Consider the following 27,144-nt stretch of genomic DNA (forward strand, 5'->3'; position numbering starts at 1 on the left):
TCTAATACACAGTACTTACTTATCATGTGCTGGGCAATGTTTTAAGTGCTTTCTGTGTATTTATTTAACTCTTAAAACAACCTATGAGGTAGATATGACTATCACAGAGAGGCATAGAGAGGTTAACTAGCCTGACCAAGGTCATATAGGTATTAGGGTACAGAACTCGGACTAGAGTGGAAAACAAATCCCCATATATATGGGAATTTCGTTTATGACAAAGGTAGAACTTCAAGTCTGGGGGATAATGATGAACTAGTCAATAAATGGTGTTGGGGGAAACGACTACCGATGTGGAAAAAAACAAAGTTAGATTCTAACATCCTACAATTCACAAAAACTTAATTCCAGATAAAGAGCTAAAATTTTAACTCCTATACAAGTTTTAGGGGAAAATATAAGAAGGCCTTCTTAATCAAAACATAAAATACAAAAAACTATTAAAAACTGACAAAGGTGGCTGGATGCAGTGGCTCACGCCTATAATCCCAGCACTTTGGGAGACCAAGGCAGGAGGATCACTTAAGCCCAGGAGTTTGAGACCAGCCTGGGCAACACAGCGAAATCCCATCTGTACAAAAAATAAGCTGGGTGTGGTGGCATGCACCTATGGTCCCAGCTACCAGGGAAGTTGAGGTGGGATTGCGGAGGTCGAGGCTGCAGTGAGCCATGATTGCACCACTGCACTCCAGCCTGGGAGACAGAGTGAGACCATGTCTCAAAAAAAAAAAAAAAATTGATAAAGATGACAATGTAAAAATCAAAATCATCTACATGCTAGAAAGACATGATAAAATTAAACACAAACCTAAAAGGAAATATTTTTCAATATATCCAGAATATACAAAAAATACTCCAACACATCTAGAATATATAAAGAACTCTTACAAATCAATAAGAAAAACAAAACATCCCAATAGAAAAATGGGTGAAAGACTGAATGGAAAATTCACAGAAAAGGAATAAAGAAGAGTCAATAAACACATAAAACAAACAAGACACCATCTTTTGCCATTAGATTGGCAAAAATTAAAAAGGCTGATAGTATCCATTGCTGGTAAGGCTATGGGCAAACAGGTATGTTTCATACACTGATCATGTACTGGCCCTTTTGGAGGGAAATTTGGTACTATTTATTAACATTTTTCTACATACCCTTCAACTCAACAGGTCTATCCCCCCTAGAAAAATATTAACTGGCACACAGGTACAAAAAAGGTTACTGTAAGAATTTTCATTGCAGTCTTGTTAGTAAAAGTAAAAACTTAGGAACAACTTAAATGTCAATCAGTAGGGAATGATTAAACATATATTTCTATATTACAGAACACTATGCAGCAGACAGATCTCTGTATTCATAAAGTATATCTCTGTACTGACATTGAAAGAAAACTAAGCAAGTTGCAGAACCACACACACTAAAACTATACTTCTGTCTACATATGAATGTAAACACAACAAAATAAAAGGTGTAAGTGAAAATGATGACAAAGGTTATCTTTGGGCTCAGAGAGGAAAGAGTGTTAGTCAAAAAGAATTTTTGTTTTCTCCATCTTCTTCTAATTTTGGTCAATAAGCATTAACCATACTTGTATAACTTTTGAAATATTAAAACAATGGCCGGGTGCGATGGCTCACGCCTATAATCCCAGCACTTTGGGACGCCAAGGCAGGCGGGCAGATCACTTGAGGCCAGGAGTTCGAGATCACCCTAGCCAACATGACAAAACTTTATCTCTAGTAAAAATACAAAAATTAGCCAGGCGTAATAGTGCACGCCTGTAATTCCAGCTACTCGGGAGGCTGAGGCACGAGAATTGCTTGAACCCAGGAGGCAGAGGTGGCAGTGAGCTGAGATGGCACCACTGCACTCCACCCTGGGTTAATGAGGGAGATTCTGGCTCAAAAAAAAACCAAAACAGTACAAAAAGCACTTACATTATACAGTCACCTGTATTACACAAGAGTGCCTGATAGAATGGCTAAAATTAAAAAAATCTGACAATACTAAGTGTTGACAAGGATGTAGAGTGACTTTAACTCTAATGTACTGCTCTTGGGACTGGTAAATATTACAATCATTGTGGAAGACAGTTTGGAAATTTCTTATCCTTTACTATAACCAGCAATCCCACTCTTACTAAATAAAATCTTATGTTCACATAAAAAAAAAAAAAAAAAAAAAGAGTGCCTGATACATTGTGGCACTCAATAAAATCTTGGATTAAAAAAAGGAGTCATCTCTTAAATGTAAAAAGCCCACTGAAAGGTCATTACGTATCTCTGCAAGCAACAAACTGGCCAACACAGGACACAAATGACACAGATGATGGCAGTCAAAACAGGCAAGAGAAAAAAAGAGTAACCAGCAGTAAAGGTTGGACATTAGTAAAAATAGATGATAGCAAATTATAACTACCATTTTTTGAAGGCTTCCATGAGCAAGAAACTGTGCCAGATGATCTGTGTAAGCATAATCTCAAATTCTTAACATTAACCTGTGAGATATTCCCATTTTACAAATTAGGAAAATACGGCTTAGAGAAACTAAATGTCAGGCTTAAGACCAGGACTTTGCTCACTACAAGCTGTCCTTTATTGGGACTAGGATGGAGACTGGGACTGAGGAGACCCCTTCTGGCCTGAACCCATGTGCTTAGCTGCCCTTACTATACTCTGCATCCTTGAAGCACGCTCCCAAGCTGTCCTGTTCATCCAGACTGGCGTTCTCCTCCTCCTCCTCACTCTCGGTTCTCCAGTATGCTGGCCGCTTGATGGGCCGCTTCCCTGGGGTGCGCTGGGAAGCAGGACTGTTAGACACTGTGCCCAGCCCACTGCTGGAGCTCCCACTGCTTCGATCCTGTCCCCCGGTCCACCAGGCCTGCAGGCTAGAGGTAGCCGGTGAGGACGATGAGGACTGCAGGTTGGCCATGCACAGCATGCCCTGGATAGCCTCCTGAGTGCTGGGAGAAGCTGGGGCCTCGCTGCAAGGAACAGAGGAGAAATACTGAGGAGTTGTTTTTAGCTGTCAGAGTAAACCGGTCATCAGAATACTCAGGGAGAAGGGACGACAGCTATGAGGATCAAGGTGGGAGGAAAAAGGGGAGAATCATCCAAAGTGAAAAATTTGGAATTAAGCTTAAGGATCAAGACAGTATCATAGATTGTTTTCATGAAAAGCCAGTCCTTTTTGCGTTAAGTCTCTCCACAGACAGCAGGCAAGGTGGCAAAAAAGGGGCACACCTCCCTCCCTGTTTAGGCATGCTGCATTCTTTCCTTTCATTGTTTTTGTAACAATTCTCCTTGCATGACTCTTCCAGCCCCTCTTCCCAACTTCCTAAGTGCCCAAAATTGATTCCTCTTGAAGTCTATACATCTTATTGCCATCAGATCTTAAGTTCCAAAGGACAGGTTTCATGCCTACTTTATTCTTTCACCCAAATGCCCTGGATAATTCTTTGTCCCTTTAAATAGCTCTATAAATATCTACTGATTGGCTGACCTGGCACCTTGGGCGGGAGCAGGGGTTGCTGTCTGATAGCCTGGAAAGGGGAGATAAAAGCCAGTACTTACGTGAGGGCAGCATAGTCAGGTCCCCCCACCTGCCTGCTGGCCTTGAGCAGATCAAGAATGCCACCAGCGCCACTACCATTCCCAAGCTTGCCTTCAACCCCTTCCACCATGTCCTCATCTGTTGTATAATCCTCCTGTTGGAGAGAGAGTGTATCACCTCAGCTGCCCAGGATTGGTCTGATAAGGCCCCAGTACAGGGGTGATGATCTGACTCCTGATATTAATATCTTCTGAGCACCAAGTATAGACCAAGTACTAAGCAGAATATTCATTCTTTTAATTTCCAAGGCATCCTTGTGAGCTAGGTAGTATACTCCCATTTTAAACAGATAAGAAAACTAAGGCTCAGGGAAGTTAAATAATTTGTGTAAGGTCACATCAGATACTCCATATCACATACTCTTTCTGCTATACCACACTGACTTTTTATTTTTTGTTTTCAGACGAAGCCTTGTTCTGTAGCCAGGCTGGAGTGCAATGGCACGATCTCGGCTCACTGCAACCTCTGCCTCCTGGGTTCAAGCGATTCTTCTGCCTCAGCCTCCCAAGTAGCTGGGACTACAGAGGTGTGCCACCACGCCCAGCTAATTTTTTAGCAGAGACGGGGTTTCACCATGTTGGCCAGGATGGTCTCGATCTCGACCTCGTGATACGCCCACCTCGGCCTCCCAAAGTGCTGGGATTACAGGCGTGAGCCACCACGCCCGGCCCACACTGACTTTTATTCTACTCTGTATTTATTAAAGGATGCTTAAGGTATTTCAACTAAATTGAAATCTTCCATTTATATGCTCAGCAGCACTTGGCACACAATCTTTCACTTAATAAATATTTCACTGTATGCAGTGGCTCACCCTGTGATTCCATTCCAGCACTTTGGGAGGTGAAGGCAAAAGATCGCTTGAGCCCAGGAGTTTGAGACCAGCCTGGGCAACACAGCAAGACCCTATCTCTACAAAAAAAAATTTTTTTTTTAAAGAATTAGCTACATTGGTGGTGTGAGCCTGTGGTCCCAGCTACTAGGAAAGCTGAGCTGGACCCAGAGGTCAAGACTGCTGTGAACCATGATCATGCCATTGTACCCCAGCCTGGGCAACAGAGCGAGGAAACTCTGTCTCAAAAAATAATAATAATAATAAATAAATTATTCAGGAAATGAATGCATAGAATGTCTTCCTCCCTGCATATCCCCCAACTAGAATGACAATCTGTCTTCTGTCTCTATCACCAGAATGAGCAGAAGACTAGATCCAGGGCAGAATCCTACCTCAATGTCAAACTCAACTTCTCCTGGTTCACGAACTCGGTTGGGGTCAGAGCAAGGCTTCGCACGGGGCAATTTCCGGGGAAATTCTAGAAAACAATGGAATGCACTTATTATGAAGCTATGATTAGCATTTCAGCCAAATACCCAGAAGAAAAAAAATAAGACTAATTTTCTTGGAAGTAATGACCACGGATGACTAATTTCAAGAGGTTAGGGATCAGGTGATAAATAAATCTTTAGAACAAAGGAAACAATGAAGGCCTATAGAACACAGTATAGCAAAATTTGTCAACAAGCTCAGACCTAAGGTCTTAAGTCTATCAAGAGGGCCAAAAACAAATATAAAATGGGCAAGGGCTGGGCGTGGTGGCTTGCACCTGTAATCCTAGCACTTTGGGAGGCTGAGGTGGGCGGATCACCTGAGGTCAGGAGTTCGAGACCAGCCTGATCAACATAGTGAAATCCCATCTCTACTAAAAATACAAAATTAGCCAGGCATGGAGGCACATGCCTATAATCCCAGCTACTCAGGAGGCTGAGGCAGGAGAATCACTTGAACCCGGGAGGCGGAGGTTGCAGTGAGCCAAGATTGCGCCATTGCACTCCAGCCTGGGCAACAAGAGCAAAACTCCATCTCAAAACAAACAAACAAACAAACAAACAAACAAAAAACGGGCAGGGGAGGAAAAAGAAAGAACAGACACACACTTGGTCTTATTATCAGGGTCGCCTTCTCCTTTCCCAATCTCTCGTCAATCTGCAGCTCATCATCTGAATCCAAGTCAAATTTGTCTTCCATCACCTGTTCTGCCATCAGCCTAGCCTTGTCTACCTTCTTTGCTATCTTGGTTCGCCGAGATTTGGATAAACTCTTCACCCTTTTCGTACTGAAGGGAAGGAGAACATAAAAACAGTCACTAGCAATATTGTTAGTCGCTAGCAAGATTGCAATTCTCTCTCCATTGACCTACAGATTCAATACAATCCCTATCAAAATCCAGCCAGCTTTTTAAATAAAAAGTTGATAGTAAAACGTACATGGACATATAAAGGACCTAACACAGCCAAAATAATTTTGAAAAAGAACAACATGGGAGGACTTATACTGCTCAATTCCAAATTTACTCTAAAGCTATGGTAATCAAGGCAATGCGATACCAGCATAAAGACAGACATACAGATCAGTGGAAAAGAGTTCTGAATAAACCCTTAAATTTATGATCAAATGATTTTTGACAAAAGGTGCTAAAGCAGCTCAGTGGGGGAAAGGATGGTTTTTTTCAGTAGAAGTTGCTGAGAAAAATGGATACAAAGAAATAAATGTGGACCCTTATCTCACATCATATACAAAAATTAACTTAAAATGCATCATAGATGTAAATGTAAAACCTAAAACTATAAAACTAGAGTAAAACACAGAAAAATATCACTATGACTTGGGATTACGTAAAATTAAAAATTTTTGTATTTCAAAAGAAACCATTAAGAAAATAAAATATAAGCCACAGACTGGGAGAAAATATTCGGAAATCATTTATCTGGCAAAGGATTTGTATCCAGAATTTTTTTCTTTTTTTTTTCTGAGACAGAGTCTCGCTCTGTCACCCAGGCTGGAGTTCAATGGCGTGATCTCAGCTCACAGCAACCTCCGCCTCCCATGTTCAAGTAATTCTCTTGCCTCAGCAAGACTCCGTCTCAAAAAAAAAAAAAAAAATACTATATTGTATACTTGAAATTTCATAAGAGAGTAGACCTATGTGTTCTCACCACAAACACACACAAAAATGGTAAGTATGTGAAGTGATGCACGTGTTAATCAGCTTTACTGGCATAATCATTTCACAGTATAGACTTTATCAAATATCACATTGTATACCTTAAATATAGACAATTTTTATATTTGCTTTTTTTTTTTTTTTTTTTTTGAGATGGAGTCTTGCTCTGTCGCCCAGGCTGGAGTACAGTGGCATGATCTCGGCTCACTGCAACCTCCCGCCTCCTAGGTTCAAGCAATTCTCCTGTCTCAGCCTCCCAAGTAGCTGGGATTACAGGCACCCACCACCATGTCTGGCTAATTTTTATGATTTTAGTAGAGACAACGGTTTCGTCATGTTGGCCAGGCTGGTCTCAAACTCCTAACAAGTGATCCACCCACCCTGGCCTCCCAAAGTGTTGGGATTACAGGTGTGAGCCACTGCACCGGGCCACAATTTTTATTTTTTAAAAAACACATACAATGAGTTAACACTTTACATCCACCAGAATGGCTATAGTCAAAAAAAAAAAAAAAAAAAAAACAAATGTTGGCCAGTAAGTGAAGAAACTCATGATTGCTGGTTGAAATGAACACTGCCTTTGTCCAGAACTCAAAAGTGGCTTAGATAATCCTGTTACACATAGTAGATGATATTAACCAATACAAACTGCTGGAAAAAACCTCATAAATAGCTAAAAAGAAACATGTTTTTGGTAAATCAGTACATTGATACATTTAGCAACTAGTAATTTGGTTAAATTGACTTTCAGTGAATTGGCTGTCATTTAACTGACCTATTTTCTACCTCAGAGGGTTGAGGATTAAATGAGCTCATACAGAGCTTGATCCATGGCAACTGCTCCATGTAGCTAATATTATAAGGTTCTCTGACTCTCAGTTTTCACCTTAGTAAAATGGGGATACTACTACTTACTTTTGGGGTTGTTGTGAGGATTAAATAAAATAGTGTATATAAACAGCTAACATAGGCCGGGCGCGGTGGCTCACGCTTGTAATCCCAGCACTTTGGGAGGCCGAGGCAGGCGGATCACGAGGTCAGGAGATCGAGACCACGGTGAAACCCCGTCTCTACTAAAAATACAAAAAATTAGCCAGGCATGGTGGCGGGCGCCTGTAGTCACAGCTACTTGGAGAGGCTGAGGCAGGAGAATGGCGTGAACCCGGGAGGCGGAGCTTGCAGTGAGCCGAGATTGCGCCACTGCACTCCAGCCCGGGCGACAGAGCGAGACTCCGTCGCAAAAAATAATAATAAAATAAAATAAACAGCTAAGATAGACTTTGACACAGAGGAGATGCTCAATAAATGACAGCTATGTATGCCCTGATCTTTTATTAACTTCTTTTTTTTTTTTTTTTTTTTTTTTTTTTTTTTTTTTTTTTTTTGAGACGGAGTCTTTCTCTGTCCCCCAGGCTGGAGTGCAGTGGCGCGATCTCGGCTCACTGCAAGCTCCGCCTCCCGGGTTCACGCCATTCTCCTGCCTCAGCCTCCCCAGTAGCTGGGACTACAGGCGCCCGCCAACATGCCCGGCTAATTTTTTTTGTATTTTTAGTAGAGACGGGGTTTCACCGTGTTAGCCAGGATGGTCTCGATCTCCTGACCTTGTGATCCGCCCGCCTCGGCCTCCCAAAGTGCTGGGATTACAGGCTTGAGCCACCGCGCCCGGCCTTATTAACTTCTAATAATTAAAAATTTCAGCTGGGTTGTGGTAGTGCATGTCTGTAGTATCAGCTAACTCAAGAGGCTGAGACAAGAGAACTGCTTGAGCCCAGGCAATACAGCAAGACCCTGTCTCTAATAATTTTTTAAAAAATTTTAAAGAAAAACTTCAAACACACAAAAATATAAAAGTAGAATTAATTCTCATATACCTATCACTCAGCTAAGTTTCAGCAATTATCAACATAGCCAGTCTTGTTTCATCTACACCTCACTCTCTGCAAAACACCGAGTTTGGAGAGAAGCCCAGACATAGCATCACATCTTCTGTAAATATTTCTATACTTTGACTATCTGGGTTCACTTAACGGCTTCTGACAGCTGCAGCGGGTCATAGGCAGCAGCACAAGAAGGACTGCGGGGGGTGGGGCAGGGGCAAGAAATGTCTTATTGTACCTTCAATAGCCATTATAGGCTAGACTCCTAGGACTCTGAATTTTCTCCTGTCCAGGAGACCTATCATGAGTTCTGGACAAAGGCAATATTCAATGGTCTCTCTAATCTTACACTTTAGTAACTGGATTCTCAAACCCCAAAAATAGCTCTGTTGCTTTCAGAATCTGCCCTACTCTCACTCCTTTTTCCCTTATTTTCCACCCAGATGGGCCCAGATGGACCTGAAGGTAACCTTTTCCTACAGGGAGGCTACTGAGCTACCTTTGTTGTTTGTGTTCCTACGTCGTTCATACTCTGCACTTGGCTCTTGACTGCTGCTGTCTAGCGTTCTGAGTATCTAGAAAATAGCCCTTACTGCCTTCCCCTGCCTCTATGTATTTCAGGATTTCTGACAATCTTCTTAGATTCTGGTCATACCCACATCATTATCACCATCTTCATGGAGAATTCTTTTGTCTCTATCTTCATCATCATATTTATAAGAACTACCACTTATTAAGTATTAATTATATGGCAGGCCCTGTGGTTAACATTCTACGTATATTATCTCATTTAATCCTCCAACAACCCTAAGGTAAGTTTTAACTATAGAATACACATAACGAGGACACTGAAGCTCAGATAGGTTCATTAGTTTGCCAAAGTAGAACACTGAATATGTGTCACAGCTGGGATTTAAACCTCGGATTGCCTGATTCCCAAGTCCATAATTTTGTTGTAAACAGCTTTTATTTTATTATTTTAGAACTTGTTCTTTTAAAATTATTTAAAGTAAATAAATATTTTAAGAAAAGTAAATACGTGCTCATTGTACAAAATTCAAATGCTACTGAAGTGAAAATTTGCTCTTACCTTCCCTATTGTACTTTACAGGGATAACCACTGTTAAAAACTTGGTATAACAAGGCCGGGCACGGTGGCTCATGCCTGTAATCCCAGCACTTTGGGAGACCGAGGCGGGTGGATCACTCAAGGCCAGGAGTTCAAGACCAGCCTGGCCAACATGCGGAAACCCTGTCTCTACTAAAAATACAAAAATTAGCTGGGCGTAGTGGCATGCGCCTGCAGTCCCAGCTATTTGGGAGGCTGAGACACGAGAATCACTTGAACCGAGGGGACAGAGGTTGCAGTGAGCTGAGATCGCACCACTGCACTCCAGCCTGAGTAACAGAGCGAGACTATCTCAAAAAAAAAACTTGGTATAACAAGTATAAAATATGTAACTAGGCCAGGCAAGGTGGCTCACACCTGTAATCCCAGCACTTTGGAGGCCGAAGTGGGAAGATCACCTGAGTCTAGGAGTTAGAGCTCAGCCTGGGCAATAATAGAGACCCCATCTCTATTTTTTAATATGTATTTACATATATATAACACACTATTTATTTGCCTAAATGTACATACATATCTCTGGAAGGAAACCACTGACATTGGTTGTCCATGGGAAGGTAAACAGGGAAAGAGAGATGGGTGTGAGATTTTTCACTGTGTGCTCTTTCACAGTTTTATTTCTAATGCTTGTATGTTGCATTTTTAAACCTCTTCAAAAAATACAAAAGTCTATATATGGCTTTTCCATACGTGCATACATATACACATGTGCATACATGCCCTTTTAAAAGTAAAAATGGAACTATTCCTATGTATTATTCTGTAACCTGATTTAAAAATATACCTTAAACATTTTTCTGTGTCAATATTTAACTGTCTCATTCTTTTTAACAGCTACATGATATTCCATTCTATAGATGTACCATCATTTATTTATCTAGCCCTTACTGATGAACATTTGGATGTTTCCAATTACTATTACAAACAATGGTGCAGTGAACACTGAACATTTATCATTACACACTTGTATGCAAGGATTTCTGTAAACTAAGTTCCTAAAAATCTAATCGAAAATCAAAAGGTGTAGAAAAAACTAATGCTTTTAGTAAGTATGCTATACTTATTGCTGCCAGTGGTTCTCTCCCAATGACTTGCTGAAGTTTCTAGAACTGATAAAATCTTTCTCAGGCTTGCCAATTCTATTTCAGACCTCTCCCTCTACCCACCTCCAACACCACACCATGGTTCTCTGAACTAAGCAACGATATATTATAATATCTAGGTACTGCCCTAAGTACAGTCCCTCCTACCCATGTCCCAACCCCTAGATTCCAATTCCATGCCCTGTCTCAGTGGCATATTACCACTGACAGTCCCAGTACCTCTGTGTTCCTCCTTCCCACCTCACCTGCCGTTAGACATCAACAGGGCCAATGGGCTCTCATTTCCATCAAGGTCCAAGTCTGGTGAGTCATCATCTGAGTCATTCAAGCAGGCACCAGTGATGTTGAACTGTAGAAGTAGGAGGCTCAGCTGTCACCTGTCTGGGACTCCCATGGGAATCACAATGGCAAGTTCCCTCCGGTTTCACTGGTTCAGTTCACTGTCAAAACCACCTGAGCCAAGGCCTTCTGCTATACTGTCCCCCCACGCCCCCACTGATCACAGGAGCAACCAATGTGTGGTTGGTTCAGGGGACACCTATCAATTTTGTGAACCATGTTCCCTTAAAAAAGAGGGGGCACATCTTCAGATGCCCATGGAGAGAATCACAATCTTGAGGCAAGATGGAGCCCTGGTGGAGGGCTTTTCTCAAGGACCTGCTCAAGACTACAACCTGACACACACAATGTTTTCAAATCTCATTCCCGTCCCAGCATTTCAAAATTCAGCTAAGTGTCATGTTTTCTGAAAAGAGCTCCTGAAAATCTTCCCTACCCAGACAGAATCAACCCTCCTCTGTATCTCAGGGTCCCACACACACCCTTGATTGTGGCATTCACAATACTTGATTGCACTCATTTGTTTTTATGCCTGTCTTTCTCACTCGCCTGTCAGCCTCTTGAGAGTCACATCCACAGCACCTATCACAGTGCCCAGCAAAGAAAAGATCTCAATAAATGCCTATTAAATGAGTGGGACTGGTAGCCAAACACCAAGGGGTCTAAGGAACATGGCAGCCAGACAGGATAGCCTGCTTTTTGAAACCCTGCTCTTCCAAGGGACACCCAAAAGGGTTGGGCTGAACCCATGGGCCAGCACCCACCTTTGCTTTCTGGAAAGAGCCTGTCTTCAGTGCCTGATGATTGTATCTGTCCATGAGATTATAGCTCAACTGGCCAGCAGGCCCCAAGGCTGAACTCTCCTTGCCCTTTCGCTCTGCCTTCTTGAAGAGTTCCTTGGGCTTCAGGCCTTTCTTCTTTGAACCATTTTTGGAGGGCAGTGACAGCCTGGACATGGACATTGAAGTGGAATGGGCTGGCCTGGTTAGGGGAATGGAGCCGGCTGGGAAGATCCTCTGCAGCCCAAAGATATTGCTCGTCTTCCCAACGTTCTGTTGGAAGATGTCCTACAAGAGTGTTAGTACATGAGGGGATTAGAGCTTACTCAAGGGTTCTCTCAACACTAAGAGCAGAGGTCTGTTCCTGGTACTGGTGGTACTGCCATGGAAGTGGCTTACAGACGCTCCACATATGCACACCCTAGCTTTTACATAATGAGTCATCAAGAATTTATTGGGTGGCATTTCTTTACCCAGCCATTGACAAGTAAGAAGACGAGCAAAGCACTACCGTCAAAATTGGAGAGAAAAGACTCCATTAAGTAGCTGACATGAGACAGAAAATAATCAAGTACTAATCTGTGTGGTTCAAATTCTAAGGACTACAGGATTTGAGAGAAGGAGAGGTTCTAGTCCTAATTCTGCTACTAGCTAGCTCTGTAACTAGCTCAGGAAAGTTATCTGACCATTTGAGACTGTTTGCTTAGCTGTAAAATTAAAGGACTAGACTGGAAAGGTGATTTTTTAAGATGTTCTGTGGCTCCTTTGAGCTTCTTGGGAGGAGCCCCGAGAATCGGGGGAAGGTAGAAGGCGAATGAGAAGAACAAGTGGAGTCCTAGGCCTCCCACCTTCATCTTATTCAAAGCAGCTATGCTTTGAATATTGGGCTTCCACCTAAGATGTCATTTTAAAAAAAAGGATTCCATTGCTTTAAAACATTTGAAAGCCCATGGACCACATATAATCTATCTCTAAGTCCTTTTCCAACCAGCCCAAAGTTTTGTGGTTTAAGTGGGAGGCGCTGGAGAAAAGGTAGGCCTTTAACTATCCTGAATGATTTTGACAGATGGGACTGGAGGAAAATGAGAGGTAGGAGGTGGACACTGTAAGCTATGGTGTAGGCAGTGAAACATGCTGCAAGCATTGAGGCTAGAAGCACAACTTCCCAGCTCACTTTGACCACCCTTCAGCATGGATGTATATATCCTGGGCACTAAATAAAACTTTACAGCTTCTGAGCTTAAAGGAATTCTCCTCTGGTGCCTCTGCTACTTCACCATCCCACACCAACTTCTCTCTTTGCTATTAAAGTCTACTAATAACAATGGCTCACATTTATTGAGTACTTACTCTGCCAGGCACTGTGCGAGGGGCTCTACATACATTAGCTTTTGATCCTAACAAAATCCTGAAAGGTTGATGTTATCCTCACTTTGCAGATGAGGAAACTGAGGCTCTGAAAGGCTTGCAAGTGACAGAGCAGGAACCAGAACCCAGGTTTCTCTGAATCTCTTACCACTATACCTTACTGCCTCGTGGTATATGCCACCTGTTGAAACATGGCTTTGTAATCATCTTCACCCCGAGAGAACTGTCATTTTGCAGAATGCAGAGACTGAGTCAAAATATTAATAACAACAACTACAACTACCACCACCACCCACCACCACGACCCACCATCAGAATTTATTGTGCACCTACTGTGTGCCAAGCACTCTATGTTTGTGCTCAACCCACATTACCTTATTTTTAATCCTTTTAACAATCCTCGAGTAGGTACAATTATCCCCATTTTAGAGATGAGGAAACTGAAACTCAAAGAGGTTAACTTTGCTCAGGGTCCTCTACTAGGCTGAGATCTTTGTGGGCAGGCACTATTTATGTATTTTAAGAGCCTAGCCCAATGTGCGGCACACTTGAAACACAGTAGTAATTATTTGAACGAATGAATTGGGTCTTTGGTAGGGTCTTCCCGACCCTTCCCCTGGGCTCTCATGCTAACCGCAGAGGCCTAACCTGCCACTTGAGCCTCAAGGCCTTTCCAAATGCCTTCTCTTCCCTGCCCCATGCTCCTTACTTCCACCAGGCGGATCTCCCTGGCCAGATCTTTAATGAGCTGTACGGTTCGCACTGTCTCCGGGATCTCATCCTCATGGTCTGGCAGAGCCTGTCAAACAAGAGGCATGAGGAATAAATCCACACATAAAGAGACAACTGATTTTGGACAAATATGCCAAGGCAATTCAATGGAGAAAGGGTAGTCTTTTCAACAAATGATTCTGGACCAATTGGATATCCACATGCAAAAAAAAAAAAAAAAAACCCTCAATCCCTATCTTGCACCACACACACAAACACAAACTTAAAATGGATCATAGACCTAAATGTAAAACCTAAAACTATACACCTTTTAGACCATGCTTGTCCAACGCACTGCCCAAGATGGCTTTGAATGCAACTCAACACAAATTAGTAAACTTTCTTAAAACATTATGAGACTTTTTTTTTTTTTTTTGAGATGGAGTTTCACTATTGTTGCCCAGGCTAAAGTGCAATGGCACCATCTCGGCTTGCTGCAACCCCCGCCTCCGGGGTTCAAGCGATTCTCCTGCATCAGCCTCCCCAGTAGCTGGGACTAAGGGAATGAGCCACTATGCCCAGCTAATTTTTTGTATTTTTAGTAGATACAGGGTTTCACCATGTTCGCCAGGCTGGTCTCGAACTCCTGACCTCAGGCGATCCACCCACCTTGGCCTCCAAAGTGCTGGGATTACAAGCATGAGCCATTGCACCCAGCCTATGATATTTTTTGTAATTTTTTTTTTTTTTTTATCTCATCAGCTATCGTTACATGTGGCCCAAGACAATTCTTCTTCCAAGGTGGCCCAGGGAAGCCAAAAGGTTGGAAACCCTTGCTATATTTTATTTACTTTTTACTATTTTCTTGAGACAGAGTCTTACTCTGCCACCCAGGCTGGAGTTCAGTGGTGTGGTGGTCTCGGCTCACTGCAACCTTCACCTCCCGGGTTCAAGCAATTCTCGTGCCTCAGCCTCCCCAGTAGCTGGTATTACAGGCACATACCACCACGCCCGGCTAATTTTTGTATTTTTAGTACAGATGGGGTTTCGCCATGTTGGCCAGGCTGGTCTCAAACTCCTGACCTCAGGTGATCCACCCGCCTCGGCCTCCCGAAATGCTGGGATTACAGGCATGAGCCACTGAACCCCAGCCGAAAACTCCTGCTTTAGACAGAGGAGAAGTTCTTTGTGGCCTTCAGTTAGGCAAAGATTTCTTAGACAGGACATAAGCACGGACCACAAAAGAAAAAAGTTGATCAACTGGACTTAAAAAGCAAAACTTCTTTTTGAAAAACCTCTATTTCAGCACTTCTGCTACTTCGTAAGCCACAGACTAAGAGAAAATATTTGTAAAACGTCTATCTAATAAAAGACAGTATCAGGAGGTATAAGGAACTAAGTTGTGGGTTTGTGCCACAACCCTCAAAAAAGTCAAGGACCTCAGGGAGATCAGTGGGGACAAACCAGCCTCTCCACTTGTGAGTAAAGAACTCTGTGCTGAGCAGCTGCTGGCCCACAGCTAGCTCAACAGCAACCCAGAGCGATCCCTGTTAGTTGTCTCTCTTTTGTTTGCCTTCTTTTTGAGTACCGAGATTTACATTTTTATGTAGATCTCAAGGTTTTCCTTTGTGATTTTTTTCTACCACTTTTCACTTCATTTCTGTATCCAGAGGGCTGATAAAAAAATTCCTCAGCATTTCCTTGTTTCTCATGGTTTAATTCTTTTTTTCCTTTAACTTTTTTCATTTATCTGGTGGAATTTATTTTGGTGGCTAGGTGGGGAGCTGAGAAACCATGTGACCTAGCTAGATAATCTTATGGCTTCCTCCTTCCCAGACCAGGGTCTCTAGAAAGGTGAGGGAGCAGGTTCCTCCCCTACAAATCATCTGCACTTCACAAAAGACTCCTTCCATGAGCATGGGCTTCTCAGACTGTGTTCTACTCTACTCCAGCTCCCACTGATCACTCTGTTTGGGGCCATCCCTTGGTCCCTGGGTCCATCCTGAGTCATGAGTGCTTGGGCCACACCCACCTCCCTTTTGGTGTTTTTGGGACACAGTCACTCTAAAGTTCACTCCATGGGAGGGGTCAGAGATTAAACCCAAAGTAGCCACACCTGAGAGGTGTGGAGAAACAGAATCACAGGCTAAGGTCCACGTGTAGGTGAGCCCAAGGAGCAAGGGAAGGCTCAAAATATGAAATGCAAGAATATCCGAGGGGAAGGTTGGCAACAGGAACTAAGGAGATTGTACAAGTTAAGCCTGCAGTGCAGTGACCTTTGGTCACAGTATACACAGGAAAGGGAGTATCTAAAGCCTAAGATTACATGTTGACATTTCTTCTTTTCTTGATTTCTTGGTGTGTTTTTTAAATTCAGTATTCTGAAAAGTTAATTCGTTCACATAGGTCAAAAATCAAATATTGGTGCTGAGAAGGAAACTAAAAGCTAAAGGCTTACATTAGAAAAGAAAGGCAGGCCAGGTGTGGTGGCTCATGCCTGTAATCCCAGCACTTTGGGAGGCTGAGGTGGATGGATCACTTGAGGTCAGGAGTTCGAGACCAGCCTGGCCAACATGGTGAAACCCCATCTCTATTAAAAACACAGAAATTAGCCAGGCGTGGTGGCACATGCCTATAATCCCAGCTACTCAGGAGGCTGAGGCACGAGAATCGCTTGAACCCGGGAGGGAGAGGCTGCAGTGAGCTGAGATCATGCCGCTGCACTCCAGCCTGGGCGACAGAGTGAGGCTCTGTCTCATGAATAAAATAAATAAATAACATAACATAACATACATAAAATATTGAAAAGCTTCACTCCTACCCTGTCCCTGCCATCAATCCCACCTTGCCCCTGCCATCAATCCCATCATCCCACTCCCATAGGTAACCATTTTCATTAGTGTCTACATCCCAGATCATATATTCAGGCAAGTATATACTAAGATAATTCTTATTTCTCCCCTTTTTACGTATAAAGTGGCACACTATACACACGGTTGTGCACCTTGACAAATTCTGGAGATCTTTCCAAATCAGTACATACAGAGCTTTCTTATTTTTTTTATAGCTGATTAGTGTTCAGTTGGATAAATGGACATTCGTACATTTCTAAAACCCACTTTGGCAGTATGCATCAAGAGCCTTACATTTTTTCATATACTTTGATTCAGTAAATGTTCTTCCAGGAATCTATCCTGAAGAAACAATCAAGAAATGAGGGACAAAGACTGATATTTACTGCCTGATTCTTTAAAACCATCCCCTCAAAGAAATAAAAAGGAAGCAGCAATAAGCAAGTAGTTAGGCAAGGATGGTACATTCCTGCAAAACAATATCACATGACTATTAAATGTTTCTGGAGAACTTTGGTGACACAGGAAAATTAAGATAAATCAATAGATTCAAACACAAAATTGGATATACAGTTGACCCTTGAACAACATGGGTTTGAAATATATGGGTCCATTTATATGCAGATTTTCTTCTGCCTCTGCCACCCCGGAGAGCAAGACCAACCCCTCTCCTTTTTCTTCCTCCTCAGCCTACTCCATGTGAAGACAAGGATGAAGCCCTTTATGAGGATCCATTTCCACTTTATGAACAGTCAACATATGTTTTCAGCTTACTTTATTGTAATAATACAGTATACAACACAAATAACATATACAAAATATGTGTTGACTATGTTACTGGTAAGGCTTCTGGTCAACAGTAGGCTGTTAGCCAGTTAAGGTTTTAGGGAGGCAAAAGTTATATGTGGATTTTTGACTGCATGGGGGGGCAGGGTCTGCACCCCAACCTCCACATTGTTCAAGGGTCAACCACACAGTGTGACAGTAATTATGTTTTTAAAATGCACATAAAAAAGACCAGAAGGAAATGTATGCAAGTGTTAATAGCAGTTCCCGCTGAGTGTAAAAATCATAGGCGATAATTTTCCTTCTTTATACTTTTCCTCTTTTTTCTAATTCTCTAGTGTACTGTTGTATTACTTTTTATCATCAGAAAGAAAGATTTTAAAATGTAATCTAAGGAATCCTTGCCCAGACCTCCACTCTACACCCAGGAGCCCACAAGCTTCTCTGGTCTCTTCTGTCTCTCCAAAACATCTACCCAAATTCAGTCCCTACAAAGGGCAAAACTCCAGAGGAGGTAGAGAAATATGCATATTTACTTCTTTCCTTGTCCAGGCTCTAAAGGCCAAGTTCAAGGCTTTGCCACCATGGACCAGGTAGGAGGCAGGGTGTCTCCTGTTCTCTCGCAAACCTAAAGGAGGAAAGAGGAAAGCAGAGTGTCAACGAAGCCATGCAGGAAAAGTGAAGGACTTGGGACTTTTGTTAAGACAACCAGAGAAAATGCTCAAGGTTCTGAGCACAACTGCAGATCTTCTGATAGTGTTCACTTACTGAGTACCTACAAAGTGCTAGGAATGTGGTATCTATTATCTCATTTAACACTTACACCTATCCTGTAAGCAAGGCATTATCTTCACTATACAGCCCAGGAAAAATTGAGGTTCAGAGAGGCAAAGTCAAGACCCAGGGCACACACCTAGCAAGTGCTAGAGCCATGACTAAAACCACGTGTATTTGAATCTGAGGCTTGCGCCCCTTCCATGACATTACTGTGCCTCCTGGGTTTCAAAATGAGAACACTCAGGAGGACTATGAGTTCTACCTACACAGACTTTAAGGGCCATTAATGTAGAAGATGGATTAGCTGTGTTCTGCCTTATGTCAGGAGGCTACTACAAACAGCCAGATTTAGGCTCTATAAATAATTTTCTACTGAACCAAGCTGTTTAGAATAAGTAATGAGCAGTTAGTCATCCAGCATCTAATTGAACACTTAAGTGACAGTCTAGGTGGCAGAGTAAGACCTTGAGGTATTGGCTACGAGGCTGTACTCACGGCCCCTGAGATTCTTTGTAACTCATCAATATTGATTTCTCCCAGCCAAGTCAACTTGAAGAATCTCAGGCCTAAGTAAGGGACCCATTCTATTCTGGATCAGACCAAGAAAGAGAAAACCCAGTAAGTAAAGTGGCTTCCAACTAGGGTAACGCCCAGGAATCAAAACAATGATGCCAGGACAGTCAGGACTTATCCCCAGGGGAAGCAGATCCAGGAATCTCTAAGACTATCCAAATTGAGCTTTTTATCTTAACCAGCAGGAAATAGAGATCATTTCACTGTGATCCAATATTTTCAGTCACACTTGCTAAACAAAAAGGTTAAAATCCATGCCCTATTATGCTGAGTAAAAAAGTGAATCTGAGAAGGTCACATACTATATGATTCCATTTATACAATATTCTTGAAATGACAAAATTTGGCCAGGCATGGTGGCTCACGCCTGTAATCCCAGCACATTGGGAGACTGAGGTGGGCAGATCATGAGGTCAAGAAATTGAGACCATCCTGGCCAACATGGTGAAACCCCGTCTCTACTAAAAATAAAAAATTAGCTGGGCATGGTGGTGCATGCCTATAGTCCCAGCTACTTTGGAGGCTGAGGCAGAAGAATCGCTTGAACCCGGGAGGCAGAGTGAGCAGAGGCTGCACCACTGCACTCCAGCCTGGTGACAGAGCGAGACTCCATCTCAAAAACAATAAAAAGAAAAAAAAAGGTACAAAAACTAGCCGAGTGTGGTGGCGGGTGTCTGTAATCCCAGCTACTCAGAAGGCTGAGGTACGTGAAGCTTGAACCCAGGAGGTGGAGGTTGCAGTGAGCCAAGATCACGCCACTGCACTCCAGCCTGGGTGACAAGAGTGAGACTGTGTCTCGGAAAAAAGAAAAAAGAAATGACAAAATTACAGAAATGGAAAACAGATTAGTGGTTTCCAGAAGTTATGGATGGTACAGGGGAGGAGAGTGGGTGAAACTATAAAGGGGTAGCATTGCTGGGTACTGTGCTCATGCCTGTAACCCCAGCAAAAGGAGTCTGAGGTGGGAGAATCGCTTGAGGCCAGGAGTTTGAGACCAGTCTGGTCAACATAACAAGACCCTGTTCGTACAAAAAAATTACAAAATTAGCCAGGTGTGGGGGCCCATGCCTGTAGTCTTAGCTACTCGGCAGACTGAGACAGGAGGATTGCCTGAGCCCAGGAGTTTGAAGCTGCAGTGAGCCATGATCGCACCACTGCACTCCAGCCTGGGTGATTGAGTGAAATCCTGTCTCAAAAAAGAAGGGGCTGGGGGCTGAGCGGGTAGCACTAGGGAGACTTTTTTTTAAAGCACTAATTATCACTTTTTAAAAACTGAACATATTAGCCAGGCGTGGTGGCTCACGCTTGTAATCCCAGCACTTTGGGAGGCCGAGGCGGGCGGATCACGAGGTCAGGAGATCGAGACCACGGTGAAACCCCGTCTCTACTAAAAATACAAAAAAAATTAGCCGGGCGTGGTGGTGGGCACCTGTAGTCCCAGCTACTCGGAGAGGCTGAGGCAGGAGAATGGCGTGAACCCAGGAGGCGGAGCTTGCAGTGAGCCGAGATTGCGCCACTGCACTCCAGCCTGGGCGACAGAGCAAGACTCCGTCTCAAAAAAAAAAAAAAAAAAAAAAAATTGAACATATTTAAGGTACACAACATGATTTTAATTTACATACTGAGATCTTTCTGGTAATGAAATAGTATCATGTCTTGACTGCGTTACTTACACATACACACATACTCATTCACTCAGGGGAGGGGGCAAAAAGGACAGCTGGCAAAGGGCTCCATACCGCGAAAGATGTCCAGGATGTGCTTTCCCACATACCAACAGATGGTCTCAAAGTTGGGGAATCTGAAGAGGTCTGCTGTGCTCAGCCGCTTCTCAATCTCATAGGCTCTAGAAGGAGGAAACACAACAACAAAAACAAGGATTCATTTACTGAGCACCTACTATGAATCAGGTATTGTTCTGGATGCTTTGTATCTCTAATCCTCAAAACGACTCTGCAAGATCTGACTTTATACATTAGGAAACTTGAGCTCAAAGGTTATATAACTTGCCCAAAGTCAAATAACTACTAAGTGCAGAAAAGGTGTTAATCTTCAGCTGAACACGATCAGGAACGAGGAACCATTCCTTTCTGGCCATCTCCCCTCCTTCTACACTATACTCCTCACTCTAGCAGACAGGAATGGCCAACATGGAATCACCACAGTTTCAGGACTCACTTGAGCTGCATCTCGATGTTAAGGCTGTGTAAGAAGTTCCCTCCAAAGGCAAGGCAGTCCACAGGCGTCAGCACAGCATGGATCCACCCTGCAGTGTAACAAGGCAAAATCAAAGCTGGAAGAGGGCCTTTCTTCCTCTGGTTATCTCCACTACCTACTCATCTCAAACCCAACTCCTTAAGAGCAGTTAGCCTCCAAACTGGCTCCCCAACACCAGATGTCCTCAAGGTGTGGTCCAAGGAATCCTTAGGCTCCCTGAGACTCTTTCAGAGAAGCTGAGATGCCAAAACTATATTCATGAGAATATTATGATGTTCTTTGCCTTTTTCACCCTTATTCTCATGGGTATACAGTGGAGTTTTCCAGAGGGCACATGATGTGACATCCAACAGAATGAAAGCAAAAGCAGATCTGGGGATCTAACAATTTTTGATTAACCTAGATATTATAGAGATTTGCAAAGATGTAAAACAATGTCACTCTTCCCACTAAACATTTTTGAAAACAGTTTTCATAAAAAATTTTTATTTATGCTAACATGTGATGGGCTTATAATTATTTTTTAATAAATTAACAAGTACTTTTAAATTTTCTATTTTAATTTATATGGTAAAAATTGATAAATATAAACCACATAATAAAAAGCTCTTCTGGGTCCTTAATAGTTTTTAAGAGTATAAAGGAATACCAACTGTTTGCAAACCACTGCTCTACAATAATCTCAAATTTATCCTTCACATCCAATCCTAAGCGATATATCTAAAATATAAATTAGGGTCGGGCACAGTGGCTCATGCCTGTAATCCCAGCACTTTGGGAAGCCGAGCCGGGCGGGTCACCTGAGGTCAGGAGTTTGAGACCAGCCTGACCAACATGGCGAAACCCCATCTCTACTAAAAATACAAAAACTAGCTGGGCATGGTGGCAGGCACCTGTAATCCCAGCTACTCGGGAGCCTGAGGCAGGAGAATCACTTGAACCCGGGAGGCGGAGGTTGCAGTGAGCCGAGATTGCACCACTGCACTCCAGCCTCGGCGACAGGGGTGAGCCACTGCGCCCGGCCTATATTATTCTTTATATCTTTTGGTACATCTGAAATATTTCATTAGAAACTAAATAAACAAATAAACCTTCAATGACCCTCAATCGCCTCTGTGGTAAGTTCAGTCAGCCTACCTTTTCACTTTCATCCACCCCAGCCCTTGCTCTTTAAGCTCTAGTATCCATAAGCTGCTTCACACAGTTTTGGTTTGCTTCCACCTTTCTCTATGTCTGAAATGCCATTCCTGTCTTTCTTTTCTTAGTTAATCCCTACTCACCCTTCTAGTGTCGCTCTCCTAAGATTTTCACAAACCTCTGGCTAGACTAAGCGCTCTTCTCTGTGCTTCCAAAACTAGTGGTGAATACCCCTATTGGTGCTATTGTGGCTAGTAGAATATTATACTGAAACAGCCTATCAATCTTTTGTCCTTAACACTTAGCCCAATACTAGGGCACACAGTAGACACTCAATGCTTGTAGCCCTAAGTAGATTGCATCCAGTGTGTGGGCATTTCTACCAAGATGTCAATTAATTAACTCAAACCACTAATGGGCAAATTCAATCCATCAGTTACTAAATGCCCAGTATAGAAAAGTCATTATGGACTAGACCAGGCAAAGGATTCAAAGATGGATGAATAAATGCCTGGGAACAGAAAACTATAAAAGAGAAAAGCAGATGGGGGTGGGAGTTGGGTGGGAGTGAATGACCTGCCTCACCATGTATTAAACATTCTAAGAAACCAATGAAATCGCATCAATAATATTGATAATTGAGGAGAAAAACAGACTTGTAAAACAATAGACAATCCGATATATATAAGACAATATATGGTTAGACAAATATAGAATTGTAACAAGAATTTGAAAGAAATCATAAGAAATCATCATAAGAATACCTTAGTGAGCAATTCCAAACATGCTTGACACAAAAATAGGAAACAGAAATTATCAGCAAAGAAATGCACAAGAAACAAAAGAAAATTTTAGAAATGAAAAGTACTCTATCTGGGCCAGGTGTGGTGGCTCACGCCTGTAATTCCAGCACTTTGGGAGGCCGAGGTGGGTGTATCACGAGGTCAGGAGCTTGAGACCAGCCTGATCAGCATGGTGAAACCCTGTCTCTACTAAAAATATAAAACTTAGCCGGGCATGGTGGTGTGCGCCTGTAATCTACTCGGGAGGCTGAGGCAGGAGAATCACTGGAACCCAGGAGGCAGAGGTTGCAGTGAGTTGAGATCACGCCACTGCACTCCAGCCTGGGCGCTAGAGAGATACTCTGTCTCAAAAAAAAAAAAAAAATACTATATCTAAAATTAATGCAATGGACAAACTCAACAGAAGAATGGAGACAACAGAAGAAAGAAACAGAAAATTCAAAGACAGAGAAACCGAAATTACCCAATCTGAACTTGAACAGAGAGAAAAAAGACACAGAAAAATAAACTCAAGGACTTGTGGGACTAAGACAAGATACATAACATTCATGTAATCAGAGATCCAGCAAAAGTTAGAGCATGAGTCTAAAAAAGTATTTCAAGAAATAATGGCAGCCTGGTGTGGTGGCTCATGCCTGTAATCCCAGCACTTTGGGAGGCCAAGGCAGGCAGATCACCTGAGGTCAGGAGTTCAAGACCAGCATGGGCAATATGGTGAAACCCTGTCTCTACTAAAAATACAAAAATCAGCAGGGCATGGTGGCACACGCCTGTAATCCTAGCTGCTCGGGAGGCGGAGGCTGCAGTGAGCCGAGATTGCACCACTACACTCCAGCCTGAGCAACAGAGTGACACTCCCTCTCGAAAGAAAAGAAAAGAAAGAAAAAGAAAGAAAGAAAGAAAGAAAGAAAGAAAAGAAAAGAAAAGAAAAGAAAAGAAAAGAAAAGAAAAGAAAAAGAAATAATGGCTAAAAATTTCACATATACAGCAAAAGACATAAACCTACACATTCAAGAAGCTCAGTGAACACATTCAGCATTATAAACCCAAAGAAATCCACACCAAAAAAAACACAGCATGGCCAAACCGCAGAAAACTCAAAAAAAAAAAAAAAAAAAAAGAATGAAAGCATCAAGAAATGATACATTATCTATAGGGGAAAAACAATTCAGCTGATAGCCAAAATCTCATCAGAAACCACAGAGGCCAGAACGAAACAGCAAAACATTCTTTAGGTGTTGAAAGAAAACAACTATTAACCCAGAGTTCTATATCCAGAAAAATATCCTTCAGGAATGAAAGAAAAAAAAAAAATCAAGACATTTACAGATGGAAAAAAACTAAGAACTTGTCGACAGTAGACCTACCCTGAAACTCTGAACACCAGAAAGGAAAACAGAATAAATAGATGAGTAAAAACATGGGTGAATACCACAGAATTTCCTTCTCTTGAGTTTTCTAAATTATGTTTCATAGGGAAAGCAAAAATTATAAAACTTTGTGATACAGTTCTCAACATACGCAGAGGATAGTAGCCCTCTTGGTGTAGTGGGTAGCATGTCAATCTCATAATCAATGTATGAAGAGAAATATTTAAGACAAATACATGGAAAAATGTAAAACATGACTAATTGTAGAAAAATGCGAAGGATAAAGGGATGTAAAAAGAGGTAAGGTTTTGGGCCCGGTGCGGTGACTCACGCCTATAATCCCAGCACTTTAGGAAGCCAAGGTGGGTGGATCACTTGAGCTCAGGAGTTCAAGACCAGCCTGGGCAACATGGCAAAACCCCATCTCCACTAAAACTAAAAAATTCAGCCAGACGTGGTAGTACACATCTGTGGTCCCAGCTACTTGGGAGGCTGGGGTGGGAGGATTGCTTGAGCCTGGGAGGTCAAGGCTGCGGTGAGCTGTCATCTTACCACTGCATTCCAGCCTGGGTGACAGAATGAGATTCTGTCTCAAAAAAAAGAGGTATGGTTTCAACCCTTCCCTCAAACAGGTAATATGTAAATACTAGTAGACTGTGATATGCTATGTATGTATAAAGTAATAATTAGAGCAAACACTACAAAATAACTAGAAAACCTATATGAAAGCTGAACCAAAAAATTCTTTTTTTTTTTTTTTTTTTGAGACAGAGTCTTTCTCTGTCCCCCAGGCTGGAGTGCAGTGGCGCAATCTTGGCTCGCTGCAAGCTCCGCCCCGCCGGGTTCACGCCATTCTCCTGCCTCAGCCTCCCGAGTAGCTGGGACTACAGGCGCCCGCCAACACGCCTGGCTAATTTTTTGTATTTTTTTAGTAGAGACGGGGTTTCACCATGTTAGCCAGGATGGTCTCGATCTCCTGACCTCGTGATCCGCCCGCCTCGGCCTCCAAAAGTGCTGGGATTACAGGCTTGAGCCACCGCGCCCGGCCCAAAAAATTCTTATGAAAATTCAGGGGACCGGCTGGGCCCTGTGGCTGACGCCTGTAATCCCAGCACTTTGGGAGGCCGAGGCAGGTGGATCACCTGAGGTCTGGAGTTCGAGACCATCTGAGCCAACATGGTGAAACCCTGTCTCTACTAAAAATACAAAAAAACTAGCCGGGCATGGGGACGGGTGCCTGTAATCCCAGCTACTCGGGAGGCTAAGGCAGGAGAATCACTTGAACCCAGGAGGCAGAGGTTGCAGTGAGCTGAGACCGCACCATTGCACTCCAGCCTCGGCAACAAGAACAAAACTTCATCTCAAAAAAAAAAAAAAAAAAAATTCAAGGGGCCAAATAATCCTGAAAAAGAAAAAGTTAGAGCACTGGCACTTCCCAATTTCAAAACTTACTACAAACGTACAATAATTGAGTTGGCGTGACACTGTTAGAAGGATCAACAGAATAGAATTCAAGGTCCAGAAATAAACCCTTATCTTTGGTCAACAGATTTTTGACACAGGTGTCAAGACAATTCAATGGGGAAAGAACAGTCTTTTCAAAAGGTTCTGGGACAACTAGATAACTACATACAAAAGAAAGAAATTGGACCCTTAACTCATACCATATACAAAATCAATATAAATCAAAATGGATGAAAGATCTAAATGTAAGAATTAAAACTATAAAATGCTTAGAAGAAAACATAGGCATAAATCTTCATGACCTTGAATTAAGCAAGCCTCTTAAGACATCAAAAGCATAAGCAAATAAAGAAAAAATAGCCGGGCGCGGTGGCTCAAGCCTGTAATCCCAGCACTTTGGGAGGCCGAGGCAGGTGGATCACAAGGTCCGGAGTTGGAGACCATCCTGGCTAACACGGTGAAACCCCGTCTCTACTAAAAATACAAAAAATTAGCCGGGCGTGTTGGTGGGCGCCTGTAGTCCCAGCTACTCGGGAGGCTGAGGCAGGAGAATGGCATGAACCCGGGAGGCGGAGCTTGCAGTGAGCCGAGATCGCACCACTGCACTCCAGCCTAGGGGACAGAGAAAGACTCCATCTCAAAAAAAAAAAAAAAAAAGAAAAGAAAAAAATAGATAAATTGGACATCAAAATTTGTTAACTTTTGTCCTTCATAGGACACTATCAAAAAAGTGACAAGACAACCGCAAGAATGAGAGAAAATATTTGCAAATCATATATCTGGTAAAAGTCTAGTATCCAAAGTATATAAATTCTTATAACTCAACAATGAAAAGACAATCTAATTAAAGAATGGGCAAAAGATTTAAATAGATATTTCTCTAAAAAAACTATAAAGTGTCCAATGAACATTTGGAAAGATGTTCAACATCAAAGGTCATCCGGAAAACAGAAATCAAAACCTCAACGAGATACCACTTAACGCCCATTAGGATGGCTATAATCATAAAGAGACAGCAATAAGCATTGGGGAAGATGTGAAGACACTGAAATTCCCATACATTACTGTTGAGAATATAAAATGGTGCATGCAGCTGCTTTGAAAACAGTTTGTCAGTTCCTCAAAAAGTTAAACACAGAGTTACCATATGACTCAGCAATTCCCCTCCTAGATATATACCCAAGAGAAATCAAAATATATGTTCACACAATAACTCATACATGAATGTTCACAGCAACACTATTCAT

At 42.4% G+C, this 27,144-nt stretch overlaps 1 protein-coding gene across 5 annotated transcripts in view; it reads right to left on the reverse strand.

The window, feature by feature from the left end:
* The window catches only part of PHF8 (PHD finger protein 8), a 107,829-nt gene that overhangs the window by 44,959 nt on the left and 35,726 nt on the right, over positions 1-27,144 (reverse strand). For 3 of the 5 annotated variants that reach the window (XM_055269117.2, XM_055269119.1, XM_055269122.2), the window contains exons 9-18: positions 21,085-21,172; positions 20,646-20,752; positions 18,093-18,184; positions 13,917-14,006; positions 11,825-12,127; positions 10,967-11,070; positions 5,549-5,727; positions 4,841-4,926; positions 3,574-3,707; positions 2,671-2,984 (exon numbers count right to left, since the gene is read on the reverse strand). In XM_055269117.2, coding sequence (XP_055125092.1) covers positions 2,671-2,984; positions 3,574-3,707; positions 4,841-4,926; positions 5,549-5,727; positions 10,967-11,070; positions 11,825-12,127; positions 13,917-14,006; positions 18,093-18,184; positions 20,646-20,752; positions 21,085-21,172 — 1,497 coding nt within the window. Of the gene's footprint in view, positions 1-2,670; positions 2,985-3,502; positions 3,543-3,573; positions 3,708-4,840; positions 4,927-5,548; positions 5,728-10,966; positions 11,071-11,824; positions 12,128-13,916; positions 14,007-18,092; positions 18,185-20,645; positions 20,753-21,084; positions 21,173-27,144 lie in introns of all 5 variants that reach the window. The other 2 variants (XM_055269118.2, XM_055269123.2) reach the window with 2 other exon arrangements.

The sequence above is a fragment of the Symphalangus syndactylus genome, chromosome X, assembly GCF_028878055.3.
Source record: "Symphalangus syndactylus isolate Jambi chromosome X, NHGRI_mSymSyn1-v2.1_pri, whole genome shotgun sequence".
In the NCBI taxonomy this organism is placed as follows: Eukaryota; Metazoa; Chordata; class Mammalia; order Primates; family Hylobatidae; genus Symphalangus; species Symphalangus syndactylus.